Genomic DNA, 23973 nt, shown 5'->3' on the forward strand with positions numbered 1-23973 from the left:
GCTGTGACCCAGGTAGACAGGGAGATGGACAGGGAGACGGAGCGAGCGACACAGAGGAGCTGCGACCCAGGTAGACAGGGAGATGGACAGGGAGACGGAGCGAGCGACACGGAGACGGAGTGAGCGACACGGAGACGGAGCGAGCGACACGGAGACGGAGCGAGCGACACGGAGGAGCTACGACCCAGGTAGACAGGGAGATGGACAGGGAGACGGAGGAGCTACGACCCAGGTAGACAGGGAGATGGACAGGGAGACGGAGCGAGCGACACGGAGACGGAGTGAGCGACACGGAGACGGAGCGAGCGACACGGAGGAGCTACGACCCAGGTAGACAGGGAGATGGACAGGGAGACGGAGGAGCTACGACCCAGGTAGACAGGGAGATGGACAGGGAGACGGAGCGAGCGACACAGAGGAGCTGCGACCCAGGTAGACAGGGAGATGGACAGGGAGACGGAGCGAGCGACACGGAGACGGAGCGAGCGACACGGAGACGGAGCGAGCGACACGGAGACGGAGCGAGCGACACGGAGACGGAGCGAGCGACACGGAGCGAGCGACACGGAGACGGAGCGAGAATTAGCGCAGCAGCCTCCGAGGGGAGGTGAGACAGAGCAGAGCAGCAGTAAGTAAAACCAATGAAAGCCTGCAGGTCTCTGGTCCCCTGGTACAGACAACTGCCACTGGCTCACTGAGACTCTGGGTGGAGACCAGGCAAAGGCTTAGCTGACTGGTGGCTGAAACGTGGTCCTGGCTGAAACGTGGTCCTGGCTGAAACGTGGTCCTGGCTACAAGCACCGATTGCAAACTGAAAAGTGGGTTTTGGCGTCCCTGTGCTTTGGGTAGGCCACGGTGAGGAACAGCTCAGTTACCACGGGGATCATCGGTAGTATCTGTGTGTCGGGTGTAGAACAGGATCAACCAATCAGCAGCCTCATAAAGACGGCAGGGGTCAGCTCAAATAGGGAAGTAGGGTGTCGTCAGGCAAGACAGGACCAGAGAAACGCAGTGTCATCCTAGTGTCTACACACACACACACACACACACCAAGTCAACAGCTCCCAGCATACATCCCTTGTGTGTGTGTGTGTGTGTGTGTGTGTGTGTGTGTGTGTGTGTGTGAGACGTGGTGCTATGATTCTCGTCGTTGTCCGCGTAGCGAAAGGACAAGTGTCCATTATCTTATCACACCGAGGCTACTCACCAATCTTCTGGTTGAAGATTTTGTCGAACGTTAGCTCATCTCTCTCCTCTAGGTACTTCTGCATCACACTGCGAATACTGAGAGAGAGAGAGACAGAGACAGACAGAGACAGACAGAGAGACAGACAGAGAGACAGAGAGAGACAGAGAGAGAGACAGACAGACAGACAGACAGACACAGAGAGAGAGAGAGAGAGAGAGAGAGAGAGAGGGGGGCGAGAAAGGAAAATAGAATGTTAGAAACGTGCTTAATTACCCCTCTTCATCCCCTACGGGACACAAGGCTACAATGAGCTCCACAATGTTCGAAAACTAGAGCATATTTAAAAGAGGGAAATGCACTTAGACAGGGCATTGATACAAATCACAGAGTATGGACTCCCCTCCCCTCCCCAACCTCTTTCTGTTCCTCCCTGCCCTCTCCTCTCTCCACCTTCATCTCTCCTGTCCTTTCATCTTTTCATCTCCCCTCCACCTTCATCCCTGCCCTGCTTTGGACCTCTCCCTTCCTGCCACCTGTCCCCTGACAGGATGGTGAGGAGCAGGCGAACGGAGGACCGGAGCAGCTTGCCCTCGGAGAGGGTGTTAATGAGAGGAAGGCAGGGGAGAATTAATCAATTAGCGCCCCCCTCCACGGGCCCATTAGCACACACACAGGAAAGAGGAAAGTTACCACACACACAGCTGCAGGAGAGCAGAACACGTTCCACATGGCAGCACATTGGCCAGACGGACACCTTGCCTGAGAGAGGGAGAGATCTTAGATGTGTCTATTACTGCCAGTGAGCCAGTGGCACGGGCGAGAGAGAGAGATAGGGAGGGAGGGTAGGCGAGAGAGCAGGAGGGGGGGGGGGTTCGAGAGAGAGGGTGAGAGAGCGAGACGGGGGGCGAGAGAGGGACGGGGGGGCGGGAGAGAGTGAGGGGGTGGGAGAGAGAGTGAGAAGGGGCGGGAGAAAGGGGGCGGTAGAGGGAGAGAGAGGGGGCGGGAGAGAGGGCACGAGAGCAAGGGGGCGTGCGAGAGAGAGAGGGTGGGCGCGAGAGGGAGGGTGGGCGCGAGAGAGAGGGGGGGCGCGAGAGAGAGAGAGAGAGAGGGGGGCGCGAGAGAGAGAGGGTGGGCACGAGAGAGAGGGGGGGCGCGAGAGAGAGAGAGAGAGAAAGAGGGGGGCGCGAGAGAAAGAGAGAGGGGGGCGCGCGAGAGAGAGAGGGCACGAGAGAGAGGGTGACGACAGAGAGAAAGAGAGAGGGCGAGAGAGAGACAAACCGTTTAGAGACAACCAGCTTCTGTTGTTTATTGTATTGATTAATTCAATGGGATTTATTTTGTTCTCTCAGAAAAGCACTTCAACTGCAGACCCACTAGAGTTGGGCAGGAGGCCAGGCGCTCGCTTGCTCTCGCTCACACACACACGTTTATTCGAGATTCTCTCGTGGATCATTGTTTCCCTGACATCATTAGTAAATGGTTCTGCTGTATTGGGCTGGCTGGACCAGACCTGGCAGGTTCAGATAACACTGAACAACAACAGAATGGCTAACACGAGAAGACGCTAACTAGCGCAGCATAACAAGTTGCTAGCGCCAAGTTTAACAGTGGTTGATAATAGTGGAGATGCTAACTAATAGCTAGTTTTTAACACAGCGGCAGATGCTAACTAAACCTATAGTATAATAGTGGCTAATGCTTAGCTAGGGAAAATACTAACAGCTAGTTTATAACATACTGGTTGATGCTCGCACCAATGCTAACTGCTAGTTTATAACATACTGGTTGATGCTAGTACCAATGCTAACTGCTAGTTTATAACATACATGTTGATGCTAGCACCAATGCTAACTGCTAGTCTATAACATACTGGTTGATGCTCGCACCAATACTAACTGCTAGTTTATAACATACTGGTTGATGCTAGCACCAATGCTAACTGCTAGTCTATAACATACTGGTTGATGCTCGCACCAATACTAACTGCTAGTTTATAACTTACTGGTTGAGGCTAGCACCAATGCTATCTGCTAGTTTATAACATACTGGTTGATGCTAGCACCAATGCTAACTAACCTGTAGTAAAAGCATCTGAGGCGCCAAAGACGCTAACTAGCAGTTTATAACACAGCGGCTGATGCTAGGAATTAAACAAATAGTAGCAGCAGTAATAGAGCTGGTCCTGGATCTGCCTACGGAGGGCCAAACTGTACCCAGTCCAGTGTCAGTAATAGCTCTCCTCTGCTCTGTCTAACTGAGCCACAGGAACCAGGATACAGGAAGTAGACTCTTCCTCATTCCGTGGGGGCCAGGGGTGAGTCATAGGCATGCCTGCCTGACTGCTGCAGAAACAACTAGCCAGCGAATCCCTGGTGGACATGACTTGTATACATCTGAATGGGTAAATAAGCAACTTGTAGCCAAATCAGGTGAAAAGGGTGGAGCTGCTACGATACCGTAACAATCCAACCATTTCAGATGCATGAAGCACCCAGGCCGTAGGGGACGTTTTTGGACAGAGCCAGGCTGTTACACAACAGGCCGTGATTGGGAGTCCCATAGGGCGGCGCACATTTGGCCCAGCGTCGTCCGGGATTGGCCGGTGTAGGTCGTCATTGTAAATAAGAATTTGTTCTTAACTGACTTGCCTGGTTAAATAAAAAATATATCTATATTTTTAAAGACCACACACTGGCCAATCAGAATCCACTCTCTGCTACAATAGCCAATAACAATCCACCGACTCCACTTACTAATAGTTCAATAATTCCCGTCGAGGATTGAAACGGATAGGACTTGTATACTTCAGATTATTGAGAGATGGAGGAGAGGAGACGAGGAGAGGAAGCTTCACACTCCCCGCCGCCCCCCATTTGAATCTGCCTCCTGCAACTACCCCACATTCCCCCTTCCTCTCAGTCAACCTTCCTTATCCTCCCAGTTGATTCCTGCCACCTCCTACTGCACAACACACATCATCTCTCGTCTCTCCCTGATCTCACTCGAACAATACAGCGCTCGCCCCCCCCCCCCATCCTGGACTCCTCTTGTTCGCTTCCAGTGCTGCCGTCAACATCCCACCTCTGCCCAGCAGGCAAAGGCTGGAGAATGTAGCAGCACTGCTCTATCTCTACAACGTCACACACACACACCGACCAAGCTCAAAATACAAACGGCCTTTATTTATTTACCTCACCGTTTCAGAACTGCCTTTACAAGACATTTAAAAGCTCACATCAACGCTGGCTCTCAGCACGCTTCCTCTTTCCCCCCTCTATATCTCCCTCTATATCTCCCTCTTGTTAACTCCCTCTAGTTGGATTGTCATCATAGCCAATTCCAGGAGAGCACACACATTATCCCAGTGGTAATCTTTTAAATCCTTATCAAATTAAAAACAAATCATTTCCATAAAGCCGGCCAGGGATCAGACGGGTCAGATCTGGTAAGTGTTTCTGGGATGGCGGCGGTTGTGGCACTGTCGGCTAAAACAGTCACTCTGTCCACTTGAGCCGCTTATGTTTGGACGGACTAGCCTATGTCACAGCCCACGACAGTAGCGATGTTGCTGACCCTGGCCCGACGGAATGAATGCTTTCTCTCAATCTGCTGTATTAATTCCCGCTGCGCTGTATGGTAATCCTGGCTTTAGTACACACACCGAGGCAGAGAGACAGACAGAGAGAGAGATGGAGCAGAGCGACAGCGAGAGAGACAGAGAGAGAGGGAGACTAATGCAGCGTAAATCATAAAGAGCAGGCCATGTATAGCTTACTACTTCAGCCGGTGTTAAAGCAAACCCCACTATCACCGCCATGACATGTTCTTTTAATACAGATGAATAGCGTCTTATCTCTTCTGCCCTGTAAACAAATACCTAATGCATGATTAGCAATACAATTCCCATCTACACCTAAGCTCAATGCACACAGAGACAATACACACACACACACACACACACACCTGCCTAGAACGCAATAGGCTAAATTCACAGAGATTGGCCTCTGAAGAGCAACCTCTTCCAAAGCTTATTAGCTGAGGCGATCTTTTCCATTTGAGATTGACGCCCCGCACACTTCTCCTGACGTGCGTAGTAGGACCGACGCTACGAGGAGAAAAAGGCGGAGTCAAACCATCTGAATACCGATCCCTTCGGAGTAAACAAGGGCCCTTCAATGTTGGGGCAGTAAACCTGCTCTCCACGGGGGAAGGGGGGGAGAGAAACCCGAACAGCAGGCCTACTCCGTTTCACTTTCACAACGCAGCTCGTTAAACTAGCTCGGAGCCTGACAGAGCTGGGACTGTGAGAGGATGAGGAAGTCACAGAAGCCTGACTATGACTGGATAGAACACACATAGGCACTTTCAGAGAAGTAGCCTCGCTAAATTGTAAACACCGACACTAACAGAATTAGCTAGCTAATCATTTCTCAGTGCCAGAATGTATTTTTCTGAAGAGCTAAGCGCCTGATTCTACTAATCAAAGCCTTGGTTTGAAGACTGATGATAGAATATTAATCCGGTGCGTTACTGCTCTGCTGGAGCAAAAGCCTGCACCACCCACAGTGGAAAAGACTGGTTTCAATATGAGACCAGCGTAGAAAAGTAAAGAACAACAGTCTAAATTTGGTCTAGGTTGTAGTTTGGACCTGTTCATTGACAACATCTATAGCAAACAACAAATGAACAAGTGGCTTTGCCAAATGGCCATGGTCAGCCCAGCCTGTCCTGAACACACACAGTGGAGTTTCTGTAAGCATAATGTCATCCATTTGTAGGCCAACTTTGGTCCGGTTCGTGATTTGATTTCATCAATAGATGTGACTAAACGCATCCCATATTGCATTTCACTAAAAGGGATGTCACGGATATTATTTTTGACGCTATATCGTATCGTTTTGACATTAATCGCAAGTGTTTTTGCACTAGTTTGCTGGGCCCGCACCAAAACTGTTTCCTTCGTAGCTCGTTCTCCATCTTTTTAAATAGGGAGACGATTTGTTTTCAGCATTTATTTCCATGACCGAAACTCGTGTTCTCATGGATCTCTCGTCCCTCTGCGGCAGACATACGGTGAGAAATGTGTTTGGAACATCGATGCAAATGCATATAGAATCGTGAGAGTCGCTAAAACGTATCGGCACCTAAGTACCATGATAATATTGTATCGTGAAGTCCCTGTCAATTCCCAGCCCTAGTGTTTCAATAATAACAAATTACCGAAAGTGCATGAATAATAGGTTTCTGGGGTGTTCCATGCTCAATCAAGTACAATGTACCCCCTCAAATATTTGAGTCACCCTTTCCAGGCAGGAGATTTCCGTGGTACCAGTGACGTCTCTTCGCTAGCACTTGCAGCACACTCAAACTAACATTGAACAGCAACCTAGCGGGTGAACAAAACGACGTAAATAGCCAAGAAACACGAGGGCAAAGTCTCACTTTAGTAGACTTTCTGGTAAATGCATGTGCTATGGGCTTCAAAAAAATTCATCTTTCAGCACTTCACTTACACAGCCCCCCTCCCCCAGGCACTGTCGCTGCACAAGGTGGGATATGGGATTTGTATTTCCTTGTGCGATATACAAGAGTACGAAAACAAAACTGCAGAAATAGCTACAGCAATTTTGCTATACATTTTACTTGCACATGTACTCATGCTTGACTTTTGCAGTTTGCGCACAAAATGGCAGCACTGTCCTGCAAAAGAGTGAGCAATGGCGAATCTCTATTGGGAAGTGCTTAGACCAAGACTAGGCTTATTCTGAGGCCGGGAAACCAGTGCCTGGGTTGCTGATCTGATCCCTTGAGGTGGTCAGTCAGCGGTGAGGAAGTCTGTCTGCACTACAGCTCCCGTTAGGCAGTGGGGTGCTGCTGCACAAAACACCAGGGGTGTATTCCCGAGTCTCGCAACGGAAACAATTTACTGTTTAAAGAACCAAAACGGAAGTAAACAGAGCAAACGGAAGGAAAACAGGTAGGTCACTCCCCGTTTTCCTTCCGTTTGCTTCTTATTGGTTCCTAGAGTAAATGGTGTCTGTTGCGAGACGTTCCGCAAAATACAAAACATTTTGCAACGGAATCCGTCTAATGAATACACCCCAGGGTCACAAAACGTTCAGATAGAAATGTATAACGGACAGACATCTAGCCCATCTCCAACTTGTAGAATAAGCAATAGGCTTAAAGCTCTTTTCATGACAGTTATATCTGCAACGTTACAGAAGATTCACATATAGACTGTATTTTGCAGAATAGAAATGATCTGTGTCAGGTACAAAAGTGAATCATGTCAGCTCTATACTTAAAGTCTCTAAGCTATTTGATGAACAACAGGCTGCCTGCCACTTGGTAAAACGTTCAGCACATCAGCAAGGATCACTCGGATTAAAGCAAATGTATGACATTATCAGAAACAACTTTGAGGAAGACATTGGATCTATGTTCGTTGCTCGCCCCCACGCTACATATTACGACCGCGAAAAGTCCATCAAGCAATAGATGGAGACAGCATAACATACTGTGCTTCTGAAGCTTTGAGGCTTAAGCTTGGTAAGGGATTTTAAGCCTAGCCGTTACAGCCTGAGCCTAGACTACAAGTCAGACACTTGTTAACATGTTACCCCACGTTCACCACATCCATCCTCTTTTAGCTGTTCAATTCACACAATTGCGAATGCCACCGATATCCACTCTTCACCAACAAAACAGACATCACCAAACCCTCCACCACATCATTCTTTCCCGTATAGGCTTGACTTCCTACTGTAACAGACTAGACACTCAAACCCTGACGAGAATTGAAATGTTTGGCAGAGGAAGGTGTAGCCAAATCTGAAAAGGTCAAATTGGTTTTCTGTTATAGTAAGGCATTTTATTTGTATTTTTCGCAAATATAATAAACAACTTGGTGGGAGCTCATATGAATCCTGTTTCACACGTGTGTACTAATACGCATGTGATTTGGAAATGTGTTTTTTTGCATAGCCCAACTCTCCCTCAGACACCCTTGGGGAATGGGTCACGGCCAGGGTCACACCCAAAGTGCTTATAGCAAACAGTTTAGCATGAATGGTATCTAAAGGTCACAGACAACAGGGCCTATCCACACTACTATACACCTAACGGGAGATAACATCTTTGTCTGGGCTGCACAGCAGTTAGACACAGCAGTTAGCTCCAACAATAATAGCTGACAGAATGTGTTGCTAAGGCTGGCATCAATGGCCTCGCAAACACCACACACTCCAAAATGCCACATTTCCATTGCCTCGCATTTCCCGACAACATCCCAATGGTAGCTGCCTGCCTGTAAGCCTGCATTTGTTATTTAAAACCTGTGTTAATAAATAGTTATCTTAAAACACCAGTGATTGAGTGGGCAGAGTCAGGCAACTGAAGGGGAGAGATACACAGATGTGAATGGATGGATGTAGTCTGATTAAATCAGGCTGTAATACACAATTAATTGTTACTCACAGCCTGAAACTAATCCCTGAAAAATAGTGTAAATGTTGCTTACATGTCAGAATGTTTAATAAAATTACATTTAAAAGATGCACTATGCAGAAATCGCTTTGCCATTTCCTGGTTGCTAAAATCCTAATAGTTTGACTAATTTCACTTTATGTGACAAAACAAGCAAGTATAGTGTAGAGAATCATTGTACCATCTAAACCACTGTGAAATACATTTTCCAAAACTATTATATTTTCAGCTGTTTGAAGCTGGTGTATGAAACTGAAAGTAAGAAGCAAAAACAACATTTAAGAATAGGAAGCATAGAAATAATGCACATGGTACAGATCTACAGCTTCTTAGGCTTGCTTTTAATGAGTGACATATCTATAACTCACATTTCTATATGAATTTGGTCGGGTCGCCCCAAAAAAAGTGACATATTGCAGCTTTCAAAGCTTACTCTACCGGTTGTCTGTGCGGTTTGTCCTTCAGCTGTTCTGGAGACAAAATAACCACAGGAAAGTATTGTTTTCCTGACTTTTTAGAGAGCCAGTAGGTATATGCTTCTGTTCGCCAACAAGGTAAAATTAGTTTAATATTGGATATTCATTTTTGTTTTTTATCTCTTCAATAGCTATTTAATCAAGCATGCAAAGAAAATTGTATATTCTGAATCAGGGGAAGATGAGGAACAACTGACACCTTTTTTGTGTGTGACGTTTCATTCTTTCTCCGAAATTCCCAAAAATCTAAAGTAAACTAAGCATACGTGTGGATTGTTCTCCATCCTACCGATTTGGAATTTAACATTTTCATTGTCACGGCATCCGTGGTTCAATAGCTATTGACGGGAGAAAAACAAATATATCCAATATAAAACTAACTTCATCTTGGTGCCGAACAGAACCATATACCCTCCCCTCAAAAAGTTGGGTAAAACTGCTCAGAAAACCGGAAGAGTACGTTTAAATGAAATTTTATTCAACATTCTAGCTTGTAGGGTGCATTCACATGATTTTGAAGGCATTCGTTTCAGACCGGTAAACACACTATTTTTTTTAACTAGGCAAGTCAGTTAAGAACACATTTTTATTTACAATGACGGCCTAGGAGCAGTGGGTTAACTGCCTTGTTCAGGGGCAGAACGACAGATTTTTTACCTTGTCAGCTCGGGGATTCGATCTACCAACCTTTCGGTTACTGGTCCAATGCTCTAACCACTAGGCTACCTGCCGCCGCCCCCCCCAGTTCATTGTGTATAACTGCCAGAGGTGGGCAGTATTTATTTGACATGTATCCGAAATATCTATTTCAATTACGTCTGAGTATTTTGTCATTTCTGTTACACTAGGTTGAACTACACATCGATGTATTTTGCGACAAGATACTTTCAAGAAGGTGCAATTTGTGTTTTCAAATTATTATTTTTATTGCACTTCATATTTTGCCACCCCCTTTCCCCCCTGCATTGGTATCTGAAGCCTGATTGCACTATGGTGTGATAGGAGTGGCTGTTAAAATGAACTAAATATCAAATGTATATGTAAAAATGTACAATTGCAAAGCATGCTGAGTATAATTCTAATGAGCTCTGCCCCAAAACAAGGCCAATAATAATACTCAGTGTGCCATTTATCTGTTTCGTATTGTTATCTTTCATTATTTCTTATTGGTGTTACATTGTCGAGAAGGAACCTGCAAGTACACATTTCATATATCAAATCTTGTACGTATAAGTAATAAAACATGAAACAGTATGATTTGCTGTTCATCTTGGTGTGTTCATTTTCACACATAACGTTACATTTTGATCTCTTTCTTGCAGACGCTATTATTCGGGGGGCCTTGCTCAACTAAGGTAGATAAACAACATATCAGTCATAGCAAGAAAACATTTCTGTAAACTTTACTAAGACGTTGTCGCTGTTCGGCCACGGCTACTTGCAAATGTATCCTTAAATACAAAATACATGTATTTTCATTAAATACATTACAAAATAAAAGTATTTGGTTGTTTATTTTGACACATTGACCTTTATGGTATTTTGGTATTCCCTGACCAATCAGGCTAGGATGGATGCAGAAGACCCCGTCCTGCTCCCTCTATCAATTGGTCTCTTCTAATCTTTCACCGCATCATTCCATCATAAACAGATAGGCCTAACAGATTAATGTAGCAGATTAAAAAAAATGCCATATTATTTATATTCAAAGCAAAAAATAAATAAATAAATAGCTTCTGCTAATAGATGGTGGTGGTGGTGTTAGCAGGGTGGTAAATCAACTTTTTGGTCCACCAGCCGCAGTGCCGCAATTTTACCAGCCACTTAAATGTTGGAAATATTATTAGAATTAAGATGAATCACAGAAAAGACTGTACAAATCACAGATTACTGTACACCCCACCCCACGTTCACCACGTTAGTGTTCAGATTTCTCTCTTCCAGAGCTGACCCACTCAAATAAATAAATATATATATTATTTTTTTTACGTCAGCTTTGGATAAAATAAACTGCTCCCAAATGCAATGCAGCTGGTAAGAATAGACATTTTACCAGACAATGCCAAAATCTACCAGCATTTGAGTTGGTTGGTGTTAACTTTCCACCCTGGGTGGTAGATGGGCTGTTTTGGTAATAGCCGGAATGACTCTTGGTCTGGTCTTCAGAACCCATCGTTAATAAGCATCATTAAAATGATATAATTCTAGGATGGCATTATGTCAGATGCAAATCGAACTGAAGCGGATTTGAGGGATGGGGGCCTCAGATGGTTGGGACCCTGAAGCCAGACACAGTTGACAAATTGTTTCCTTTAGCGAGCTACTGCAACTGACTGACACATTTGAATTAGGTAGGATTTATCTCCCTACACATACATACAACACACCAATTTGACTGGTAAACATTGACTGACCGAGGCACAATATAAGGCGGATGAGCAATTATGTACCTGGGTTCAGGCAGTATGATTTTCTTGCTCGCCCGGGCCGCTGGAGTAGATTTGCTCTTCTCCATCGCCATCAAATAGCTGACATCGGCGAGAACTGCTTCGAGGTCCGCCATCTTCAACCTTGAGTGGACACAACACCTGTCGTGGGAACGTTTTTTGTTTGTTTTGTTTTGATATATAGGAAAGACAAAGCGAATGTCCACGGAATCTAGCTAGATCCAACCAGGGCGACCAAGACAGCTATGCGGATGACAAGGGGCGACCATCGAATGGTGCGTTTCGTTTTCTTCCTCTAGGTTTGGCAAACACGGTCTCTCAAAACACAACCATTGTGACAGAAAAAAAACGTGATAGCTCACTAGATGACTAGTTTATGGAGAGTTCACTCATCTGGGTGTGTTTTTTCTTTTCTTCCATCAATAAGGTTCCGTTATGTGCAAAACGTGTGTGGTGGTTTCACGGACTCCGAATATAAGCAGTTAAAAATAAATGGCAGACAAGATTGATGAGATTTTCGTTTCGGCACCCCCCCTCACTTATTTAGATGGACCACCTGCTAGATTTGGCTAACTAGCGAGCCAGCTAGTTAGCTAATAACTGTCAAACCACACTGATCCTGGATGATTTGTTTTATCTTCTTGGCAAACTAAAAAAATTATGTAAATATTGCGGTACGTGTGACTCCAGCAAGACGTATGTTCCAAGCTTCCCAACTGTTTCTTGTCGCCTATGCTTTAATATAAAACAAAACATTAAGCGTCGATAAAGATGATGGGCCGATGACAAGGGTAGAAAGCTAAAATAACTAGAGCAAGCCAGCTCGCCTGTGTCACAAAAAAAATTATCCGACCACGAATTGAATAGTCCAGATGTCGAATAAGGTAGGTTCACACGTATTCACCAAAATGAACAATCAAAACAATTGCCAGCGTTGCTTTCATATCGCCAGTTGTTGGCTTCCTGTCTGTCTACAATGTTCTTCTTGATCAGAGGACATACATCGTACAACGTCGCCATACAGACGCAGGTTGCTAGTTGAATATCCAGGCCAGCATGCAACAACAACAAAAAATATGCTGAAACAATCAGCTAGATACCCGACAAAAAAATCGATCTAGCTAACAAGAAAACAACAATATGTTATTGGCACTACAGTAACTATATGCAACATTTATACAAATGATGCCACGAAATCAGCCAGTTAACGTTAGATTCTAAATTTAACTAGGGGACAATTGTTTGCTACGACCAACTGCTGTGCAAAACGTTGCTACTTGGTAGCGAGTTACTTACAGTAGCTAGCAAGTAGCTAATCCTGTAACTGTAGCCAGTTCAATTTGAACTAACCAGCTAACGTTAGATAATATACTCACTGAGCTAGCGTGGATAGCTAGCGCTAGCTACCAACCGCTTTATCGCACCGACACGAAACCCACTCGTGCAGTTAGCGATCTCAGCTAACGAATCCTGATCTTCGGGCAAATGCACGTCATTTCAAACCGCACACAAATTTGACCATAATCATTTCTTTCACCCAGTGTTGTGGGCTCTGGCGTGGAGACACCAGTGGCTAGCTAGCTGTTATGCTGGGGGGAGGGGGCGTTGGAAGGAGGAAATTGGCTAGCTAACGTTAGCTTGTCAACCGTCCACGGTCTCTCGCCACTTGACTTCCACTGGAAGTTGAGTCTTTCACCGGGCGACCGACAGAAACTTGCTAGCTAACCAACATACAACGGAAGATAAACGAACAACCTAAGAGCATATCATTTTGTCTTCTAATGTCAGCTGCCTGTCAGCGTCTTCCTCGAGTCAAGTGTTGTGACCGTACGTTTCTTTTTTTCCTCCCTTGCTTTGCGCGCTACCCAAGACGCTTTCCTCTTGCTACAGTAGCCCGAAGGAATCCCCGGACGAGCCGCCGAGGTCGGTGCGTTCGACCGAATCTGACGACGCGGGAGAACGTTTTGATATCCTGTTTCGTTTTACGTTCCTCAAAGAGGCACAGATTTCTTCTTGTTTATCCCTGGCGAGTCCGATTAGAGACCGTAGACTTGACTCCGTTCGGTCGGCTGAGTCTCCTGTGTGCAGCTGTGTGGTGGGGTTGTGTGTGTCCCCCCCAGTGGATTCTGTATTCTCAGAAACAAGCTAGTTTAGCTACTGTGAAAGCCCCACTTCCTCACGCTGCGACTGAGACGCCTGGAAAACATGTCACGGAGCCGGATCGCTCATGGACGGGGAACTACATGATTATAAATGCCCTATTACGATTTTAGTTTTAAAAAAAACGTTTATATAAAATTAGCACTATTCTGTTTAACTAAAAAAGAAAATACATTGTTTGTAACAGTGTTCAAAAGAGGGAGGTAGGCACTAGGCACTCAGTATGGGTATCTTTTTTTTACTATCACATGAATAATAGATGAGTGACACATTTTTTTTTTTTTTTTTCTCACCTTTATTTAACCAGGTAGGCAAGTTGAGAACAAGTTCTCATTTACAATTGCGACCTGGCCAAGATAAAGCAAAGCAGTCCGACACATACAACAACACAGAGTTACACATGGAGTAAAACAAACATACAGTCAATAATACAGTAGAAAAATAAGTCTCTATACAATGTGAGCAAATGAGGTGAGATAAGGGAGGTAAAGGCAAAAGAAAAGGCCATGGTGGCGAAGTACATACAATATAGCAAGTATAACACTGGAATGGTAGATTTGCAGTGGAAGAAAGTGCAAAGTAGAAATACAAATAATGGGGTGCAAAGGAGCAAAATAAATAAATACAGTAGGGGAAGAGGTAGATTTTGGCCTAAATTTTAGATGGGCTATGTACAGGTGCAGTAATCTGTGTGCTGCTCTGACAGCTGATGCTTAAAGCTAGTGAGGGAGATAAGTGTTTCCAGTTTCAGAGATGTTTGTAGTTCGTTCCAGTCATTGGCAGCAGAGAACTGGAAGGAGAGGCGGCCGAAGGAGGAATTGGCTTTGGGGGTGCAGACATCTGGGAGATAACTAGCCGAATCAATTCAATGGACCAATCCCTGAATCAATAGACAACCCATTTGTGTATCTTGAAACCACTTTAGTGTAGGCGTATGTTGGAGACCTGTTTAATCAGATTTTGAAGCATATATATGCATATTTAAATGTGACACTTGATTTTACTAAAATTCAGTATGCATATGAATTGACCAGTAGGCCTTCAAGTATGTGATGCACTGTTAATAAAATACTAATTGCTGACGAATTTTGTTGGGCTTTACAACCTATACAACAGTGATTTATTTTTGGACAAGTATTTTACAAATGGGAAGCAAACACATCTGATGAAAGCACTGCAAAATTGAGCTCCAATGCCCATCCCAAATGGTATGGGGATCAGCCGAGCTTCCACCAACCCACCTGACTCTTATCATAGCCTGTCTTCGAAGGCCACTTTGTCTCATAATTCTATTTAACAATGTACGTCATCACACTGTTATATTTGATTTAACCAAGCAATATTTTATTATTATATTTTGTCAATAGATTGATCTTCCTTTTTTTTGTGTGCAATTACTGTCGTGGAGACGTAGCGCCACCTGCTGGCCAGTAAATGTAATGTTTTCCAAAGCGCTCCAGTCTAAAATGTCTCAACAGCCCTGTGGTTGTTTGTTTGTCTTTAGCTATGTTTCTAGTAGTACAATTTCACCTACAGTTGACGTACATTCAGAGAGGCACAAGCATGGACGGGAGGTCAGTGAGGTTTTAGAAAGACAGTTTATTCAGCATTGGGTAACAGTGGGGTTAAGCTTGGGATACCGGGTGAGAGGTTACTGCTGAATGCGGCGGATGGACTGGATCTGAGGGGTCTGGGAGTGGGAGCCGAACTCCTTGAAGTGCTTGTACTCGCCGCAGTGACGGTCACACTCCATGATGTACTGGTAGCCACGATATCCGGGGTACTGGTAGCACACGAAACTGTTAGGTAGAGAGACAGACAGAGATTTCAGAGTCAGTTGGCGGTAATGGATACTATGAGGCTAAGGGAGTAGTAAAAAATTAGATTGGAGAGAGAGAGAGAGAGAGAGAGCGAGAGAGATAGAAGCAGATTGGAGTGAGAGAGAGAAAGTGAGTGAAGTAGAGGGAGGGAGAGAGAGAGAGAGGTTGACTGTGGTAAGGGCCCGGCTACTCACGCTCCGGACTGGATCCTGAGGGAGCCGACCTCGTTGTTGCACCAGCCCATGGCCTGGAGGGAGGGGTAGTCGTCGCTCAGCTCGCCCTTGCGACCAAGGAAGTTCTCGCGCTCATAAATGGTCATACGACACTCCCTGTGGTTCTGGAGGGGAGGAGACGGACGGACGGACGGACGGACGGGGGATTTCAGTTAGTCAGTCAAGAGGAAGAGTGTGGAATAGATAGTGATGGAAACAGATAGGAGTAGACAGAGAGCGGTAGTTTAGTTACTCACAGCGCAGGCAATGGGCCTAAAGGAGGTCATCCTCTCGATGTGGTAGGCATTGCTACCTCCGAAGGCGTCGCACTGGGGGTACTCTCCCCTCTCCAGCACAAACTGCTGGCCCTGGTAGGAAGCATGCTCATAGCCAACCCAACTATAGGAGCGAGAGGGAGAAAGGGAAGAAGTAAGACATCACATTGAGATCATCATTTTCCCTCAGCTTCTCTAAAGACTGAAACCAGCGAGTGGAAGGTCTGTTTTGAGTGTTTCTGCGGGTGGGGATATGAAGTGGGGATTTGTGTGTAAGTACTCACGCTCCACTCTCCACCCTGAGGGAGCGCACAGTCTCGAACCCGAACTCCATCACGTTGCAGCACTCTGAGGTGAACTCATGCCGACGGCCCTGGAAGCACTCCTCGTCGAAGACAATGATCTGAGAGGGACAGACAGAGAGAGAGAGAGAGACGTGTTACATACTGTATCTATCTATCTATTTACCTGGACAGGTTCAAGCTGAGGTTTGTGTGCAGCACGGGAGGCTGCTGAGGGGACGACGGCTCATAATAATGTCTGGAATGGAATAAATGGAATGGTATCAGACACGTGGAAAACATGTGCTTGACGCGTTCGATAAGTTCCATTTATTCCGTTCCAGACATTACTGTTAGCCCGTCCTCCCCAATTAAGGTGCCACCAGCCGCCTGTGGTGTGCAGCCGTAAGTCTCTCTACAACTCTTTAGAGTTAATATGGTCTGTGATTTGTCTAAATCCGTGCAGGGTGTAATGTGTTCAGCGGGAACAGAAAGAGCGTGTCTAGACCCGACCCTGCTGTTGACCGAACAGACTGCTGTGATAAACGGTTTGTCACATTGATCCTAGAGACCTGTTTCTCCCGCATCTCTCTGGTCAGAGTTTTCCTGGACCCACAGACTGAGCTCAAATCCTTGACAAATTCATCCTTCTTTCCCCTCTTCCTTCCTTGAGGTAATCACTGATTTTCCACGGTTGGATAGGTGGAAGTAAGAATTCCACCACATTGCTTTTAGGTCATGGACGGATGTATTTTAAAGTATTGAAACAGGTCCACGGCAGGCTTTTTATATGATGCACACTCAGTAAGCCAGTCTCACATACCTTCCAGTGGCCGGAGAACTTGGTGCAATGGTGAGTCATCTTATGGTCTGGAATGAGAGAGGACAGAGAGCAGGGCTGTTATAAACAATAGTACTTTTACAAAGAGCAGAATGTTACATTTGGACAATGTGCAACTCGGGATGCTAGTTAGACCGCTGAACGTTTCTTTCCCACCCATTCATACTCACATTATACACACACACACACACTCTTTCTTCTCATACAAACACACACACTGCCCCAGACACGCAACAAAGTTCGGCAACAAAGTTTGCCCATATCAAAAATACTGACCATCAAATAAATATACAGGTAAATATATATATATAACAGAGGTATGCAAAGTAGCTGGTGGAGGGAGAAAATGGAGCAGCATTGTGCTTCAACCCCCATAATAGATTCCAGTACAGCAGGACTCCCTCCCTGTGTAATAAACTATTCATATTGTACCACCGCATCAATGCTGTTCTACGCTACATGGCCTGCTTTTATGTACTGAAAAGGCCCGTACAGCTCGGCTGGTTTAGCTCTGTATGCAGGGCTAAAAGGCTTGGTTTAGCTATGTGTTGTTCAGGGCTGAAACGCCTGTGAGGATAGTATCCCAGCGAGGCTAAAAGCATGCGCTGTGGAGTGGCTGGCCTGAATAGCAGGACCATTGTGTGATGCTGGATTGAAAGCGTCAGCAGCTATTTACAGATCCTGTACTGGAATGAGGAAAGTCCAACAGGCCAGGGGCCACATCTAGGATTTTCCTTTTTAGGTCTCCTTTTCCTATTTTTTTTTATGCCACTCTTGATTTTTCTCTCTATTTTCCCCCTTTTTTTCTTCCGATTGTTCTCTTTCCATCCCTTGTCGGCCCCTGGTCCCGGGGCCCAGAGTTATGCCCCTGGGCCTGCCTGGCTGCGGTGTGAAGTGGTGGCGGGCAGACCGAGTCATTATGGGGCCTGCTACCCTACCCTAGGTACTCTGACCTGCTCTGTCTTCCTGCCTGGCTGGCTGGGTGGATGATCAGGCTGGTGCTATGGTTCTCTGGGTGGGACAGAGAGACTCACCTTGCTTTGATGCCCTTGGCTGTCCCGGAATGAGAGTGAGAGGACTCACGCGCCCCCACCCTTTTAAAGCCTCCCCTGGCAAAGGGCCACACTGAAAGCCCCAGCTCAGCAGCGGGGAGGAGCCTCTCTTTGTCCCGCCGACAAAAGCAGGGTTAATCTACAGAGGGACAGAAGTGCAGACACCACACTATCACCCAGGGCAGGGACCAGGGGTAGGGAGAAGAGGAGGAGAGAAGAGACAAGTGCAGGGCACTTAGAGAGAATGTCAAGGTGCGACGAGAGGAGGGGGATTCCCTCAAAAAGCCACGTATAGTAGCCTACACTTGATTTTTCTCTCTCTCTGTCTCTCTCTACCTCTTCCTCAGTATCTCCTCCTTTCACTTCTTCTTTATTTCCATCGTTCACAATCACATCTCATGGATTCTTATGGGTCTGTCAACTAACTAGCTATATCCCAAGAGCCTAATGGATGACCCTGTCCTCTCAGTTGACAAGCATGTCATGTCCTTTACTCACCTGTAGGGAGAGACCTGTCTGTCTCCCTGTCTGTCGCACCCTGGTTCACCTCACCTCATCTGCTCTGTTACAATCACTGTCCCCTATTTCCTCTAAAGGATCGATAAAGTAGTCTGTCTGTCTGTCTGTCTGTCTGTCTGTCTGTCTGTCTGTCTGTCTGTCTGTCTGTCTGTCTGATTGACTGACTGACTGACTGACTGACTGACTGACTGACTGAATTGTTATTATGTCATCACTAATGCCTTTGGTTGATTGTCATGGTAAAAGGTTGACAGGACTGAAGCCGAACATCTTCAATATAAACGTACAAGTTAAACTTGTGCACGGTTGACTTTTAGATTGTTGATGACTAAGGTGTTATTATTCTGTTAGCCCCACAATGTGACACGGGCATGTAGCGTTGATGGTGCATATCTTATTCCTCCCGTCGAATTCATCGTAGTTAATCTGCAGCATGATCAGGGCATGCGCCCATGTTTCATAACACAGAGCAGCAGGAGACTCCATTTGGTGCTGGAATGTGGACATCTCGTCTGGCAGATAGAGAGAGAAACATAGAGAGAGAGAGAGAGAGAGAGAGAGAGAGAGCGAGAGGGAATAAGCCGAGCCAAGAAATGAGACAGAGGACTGAGTTGGAAGAGGGTCAGCAGTAGGCAAGTCTTTCTCCAGCTGCTTTAGCATGAAACCCTCAGACGGGTCACACTTCAACAGTGGAACGGACTGCTTAGGGAAACAAATGGTGTTTTTGAACTATTATAGTTGGCGGTGTGTCCTTTTTTTCGAAGGGAATATTCTTGTATTTCATTAACTTTCCTAAATATGTTTATATATTTTTTTTAACCATCACAACTGAATCAATTCAAAAGTATAAATCATGCCTTTTACATATGCATTTATTTAATTTGTTGTTTAACAAACTGTGTTATAGTGTTGTAGGTCAGTACAAAAAGAAGAAAACAATTACTCAAAAAAACTTCACAGCACTAAAATAAGGTTGCTTACAATAATTTATTCATTCATGAACACATGTTGTTTTGACATGTTTTGACAAACTGTTATAAGGCGTAAGCTGTTTATAACACATTAGCCATAGCTGTAGTATTGGCCATGGCTTTTGCATTAGCCACAGCTTTAGCATAGCCATGGCTTTGGTGTTAGCCATAGCTTTAGCATAGCCATGGCTTTGGTGTTAGCCATAGCTTTAGCATAGCCATGGCTTTTGCATTAGCCATAGCTTTAGCATAGCCATGGCTTTTGCATTAGCCATAGCTTTCATAGCTGTCTCAGCTGTCTCAGCCTGTCAGCTGTCTCAGCTGCCTCCATAGCTGTCTCAGCCTCCAGTATTTATGCTGCAGTAGTTTGTGTGTCGGGGGGCTAGGGTCAGTCTGTTACATCTGGAGTATTTATCTTGTCTTATCCGGTGTCCTGTGTGAATTTAAATATGCTCTCTCTAATTCTCTCTTTCTCTCTTTGTTTCTTTCTCTCGGAGGACCTGAGCCCTAGGACCATGCCTCAGGACTGCCTGGCATGATGACTCCTTGCTGTTCCCAGTCCACCTGGCCGTGCTGCTGCTCCAGTTTCAACTGTTTTGCCTGCGGCTATGGAACCCTGACCTGTTCACCGGATGTGCTTGTTGCACCCTCGACAACTACTATGATTATTATTATTTGACCATGCTGGTCATTTATGAACATTTTAACATCTTGACCATGTTCTGTTATAATATCCACCTGGCACATCTAGAAGAGGACTGGCCACCCCTCATAGCCTGGTTCCTCTCTAGGTTTCTTCCTAGGTTTTTGGCCTTTCTAGGGAGTTTTTCCTAGGGAGTTTTTCCTAGCCACCGTGTTTCTTTCACATGCATTGCTTGCTGTTTGGGGTTTTAGGCTGGGTTTCTGTACAGCACTTTGAGATATCAGCTGATGTACGAAGGACTATATAAATACATTTGATTTGAATTTGATTTGACTTTAGCATAGCCATGGCTTTTGCATTAGCCATAGCGTTAGCATGCCATAGCTTTAGCATAGCCATGGCTTTGGTGTTAGCCAGATACCTGTAGCATTAGCTCACAACACTGTGTTGAGCGAGCACAGTGCTGTGCTGGCTGTTATGACAGCAGAGTGACTGCCCAGTCAACCATTAGTCAACAGAGAAAGGAGCAGAGACTAGACTGGTACTAGCCTACCTCTCTCTGACTGGATCCTGTGGAAAGCTGGTATCTATGGCTGTATGGCTGCCTTTACACAGCCAGCTCAATTCTAATCTTTTTTTCACTAATTGGTCGTTTGATCAATCAGATCAGCTCCTTTTCCAATAAAAAGATCAGAATTGGACTGCCTTTGTAAACACAGCCTATGTTGCCTATTCTACACTGCCCTGCTTAGAATGAAGATAAGATAACAGAAGAATGACTGAATTATAAATAATACAGAGGTGGAGTTCCTAGACATTGATAGATGCCCGGGTTTCCATGTAAAATTGGTCTATGTATTTTTGCATTTTATCTGTTGAGATCATCATTTGCCATTATTTTAAACACTTTTTTTGTACCCTTACTCAACCAACCTTTACTCTACCTACCAACCTTTACTCAACCTACCAACCTTTACTCTACCTACCAACCTTTACTCTACCAACCTTTACTCTATCAACCTTTACTCTACCAACCTTTACTCAACCAACCTTTACTCAACCAACCTTTACTCAACCAACCTTTACTCTACCTACCAACCTTTACTCTACCTACCAACCTTTACTCTACCTACCAACCTTTACTCAACCAACCTTTACTCTACCTACCAACCTTTACTCTACCAACCTTTACTCAACCAACCTTTACTCTACCTACCAACCTTTACTCTACCAACCAACCTTTACTCTACCAACCAACCTTTACTCTACCAACCTTTACTCTACCTACCAACCTTTACTCTACCTACCAACCTTTACTCTACCTACCAACCTTTACTCTACCAACCAACCTTTACTCTACCTACCAACCTTTACTCAACCAACCTTTACTCTACCAACCTTTACTCAACCAACCTTTACTCTACCAACCTTTACTTTACTCTACCAACCTTTACTCTACCTACCAACCTTTACTCTACCTACCAACCTTTACTCTACCAACCAACCTTTACTCTACCTACCAACCTTTACTCAACTAACCTTTACTCTACCAACCTTTACTCAACCAACCTTTACTCTACCAACCTTTACTTTACTCTACCAACCTTTACTCTACCTACCAACCTTTACTCAACCAACCTTTACTCTACCAACCAACCTTTACTCTACCAACCTTTACTCTACCAACCTTTACGCAACCAGCCAACCTTTACTCAACCAACCAACCTTTACTCTACCAACCAACCTTTACTCTACCAACCTTTACTCTACCAACCTTTACTCTACCTACCAACCTTTACTCAACCAACCAACCTTTACTCTACCAACCAACCTTTACTCTACCAACCTTTACTCTACCAACCTTTACTCTACCTACCAACCTTTACTCAACCAACCTTTACTCAACCAACCTTTACTCTACCTACCTTTACTCTACCAACCAACCTTTACTCAACCAACCTTTACTCAACCAACCTTTACTCTACCAACCAACCTTTACTCAACCAACCTTTACTCAACCAACCTTTACTCTACCTACCTTTACTCTACCTACCAACCTTTACTCAACCAACCTTTACTCAACCAACCTTTACTCAACCAAACTTTACTCTACCAACATTTACTCTACCAACCAACCTTTACTCTACCAACCTTTACTCTACCAACCTTTACTCTACCAACCAACCTTTACTTTACCTACCTTTACTTTACCAACCTTTACTTTACTTTACCAACCTTTACTCTACCAACCTTTACTCTACCAACCAACCTTTACTCAACCAACCTTTACTCTACCAACCTTTACTCTACCAACCAACCTTTACTCTACCAACCTTTACTCTACCTACCTTTACTCTACCAACCTTTACTCTACCAACCAACCTTTACTCTACCAACCTTTACTCTACCTACCTTTACTCTACCAACCTTTACTCTACCAACCTACCTTTACTTTACCTACCTTTACTTTACCAACCTTTACTTTACTTTACCAACCTTTACTCTACCAACCTTTACTCTACCAACCAACCAACCTTTACTCAACCAACCTTTACTCTACCAACCTTTACTCTACCAACCTTTACTCTACCAACCAACCTTTACTCAACCAACCTTTACTCTACCAACCTTTACTCTACCAACCTTTACTCTACCAACCTTTACTCTACCAACCAACCTTTACTCTACCAACCAACCTTTACTCTACCAACCAACCTTTACTCAACCAACCAACCTTTACTCAACCAACCTTAACTCAACCAGCTAGTTTTGGACTCATTATGCCCTAGTAGTGGATTTTCATCACAGCTGTACCAGTGACATTCTATGACACACAAACACAAGCCAGTCCTCCTCCCTGTGACTGCCTGAATACTTCACTTTATACAGTGACACTTCCCACAAGGCCTCATGTTGTCACTAGGCAGGAACCTGCAACTCTGCCTCAGGCTCTGGGCCATACATAGGTCACTATACTGCTAATGTATTGCTGCTCTATTTCTTGCTTCTCCTACAGATATGGGTTTTTATCTTAGATAGGTATAGGTGATGAACAATCAATCAATCAAGGATCGCGATGCACACGTCAACATTTAAAAGTCATACAGCAACATGACTACATGATCATTGGTATTGACATACAGTACACAGTGGAGAGACCTGTACTTGATTGGAAAATGGACGGAGAAGAAGAACATTGTCATAAAGACCTGTGGTGAGAAGGGGTAGGGGAAAATGGGGGGGGGGGGGTCGAGAGAGATGGAAGGAGAGAGAAGAGAGTAGAAGAGTAGAGAGAGGGTTTGACATTCTCCTCCAGGTTATTTCTACTCTATTATTCCGCCTCTTCCATGTCGCCATCACCCTCCTTTACCACACTTCTAGGTGCTTTATAATGCTGTGGTACTGTCTGTGTGTTAGCGTCATGTCTATGTGAAACATGTGCGTGCTGTATGTGTGTGTGGGAGACAATAAAAGACAGTGTGTGTGAGATATGATGACCTAGTGACAGGTCCTTTACATGTTCTTTAATAATAATACATTATTTTACCAGGCAAGTGAGTTAAGAACAAATTCTTATTTTCAATGATGGCCTAGGAACA

The 23973-nt window shown here is 45.0% G+C and overlaps 2 protein-coding genes across 2 annotated transcripts in view; both read right to left on the reverse strand.

The window, feature by feature from the left end:
* grk3 (G protein-coupled receptor kinase 3) overlaps positions 1 to 13801 on the reverse strand; it is a gene marked incomplete at its 3' end in the record, with an annotated part of 31151 nt that extends 17350 nt beyond the window's left edge. The window contains 2 exon segments of the mRNA XM_029768955.1: positions 1208 to 1284; positions 11604 to 13801. Of these exon segments, the coding sequence (XP_029624815.1) occupies positions 1208 to 1284; positions 11604 to 11716 (190 nt within the window).
* Positions 13802 to 15339: 1538 nt separating this feature from the next.
* On the reverse strand, positions 15340 to 18297 carry cryba4 (crystallin, beta A4). Its single transcript, XM_029768956.1, has 6 exons — positions 18224 to 18297; positions 17172 to 17218; positions 16352 to 16470; positions 16050 to 16191; positions 15775 to 15917; positions 15340 to 15559 (listed from the first exon to the last, which is right to left on the reverse strand). The coding sequence occupies exons 2-6, from the start codon at positions 17208 to 17210 to the stop codon at positions 15412 to 15414; spliced, it is 591 nt and encodes a 196-aa protein (XP_029624816.1). The 5' UTR covers positions 17211 to 17218; positions 18224 to 18297; the 3' UTR covers positions 15340 to 15411.
* Between the last annotated feature and the right edge of the window lie 5676 nt (positions 18298 to 23973).

Source organism: Salmo trutta, chromosome 12, assembly GCF_901001165.1.
Source record: "Salmo trutta chromosome 12, fSalTru1.1, whole genome shotgun sequence".
Lineage (NCBI taxonomy): Eukaryota > Metazoa > Chordata > Actinopteri > Salmoniformes > Salmonidae > Salmo > Salmo trutta.

What these genes read in the sequence shown, in the direction of transcription:
- cryba4 (XM_029768956.1), bottom strand. Translation starts at nt 17,210, where the DNA reads ATGACTCACCATTGCACCAAGTTCTCCGGCCACTGGAAG. An exon ending in AGTTCTCCGGCCACTGGAAG is followed by an intron (nt 16,471 to 17,171) that starts GTATGTGAGACT and finishes TGTCCCTCTCAG; the next exon opens with ATCATTGTCTTCGACGAGGA. An exon ending in TTAGGCCCATTGCCTGCGCT is followed by an intron (nt 15,918 to 16,049) that starts GTGAGTAACTAA and finishes CCTCCCCTCCAG; the next exon opens with AACCACAGGGAGTGTCGTAT.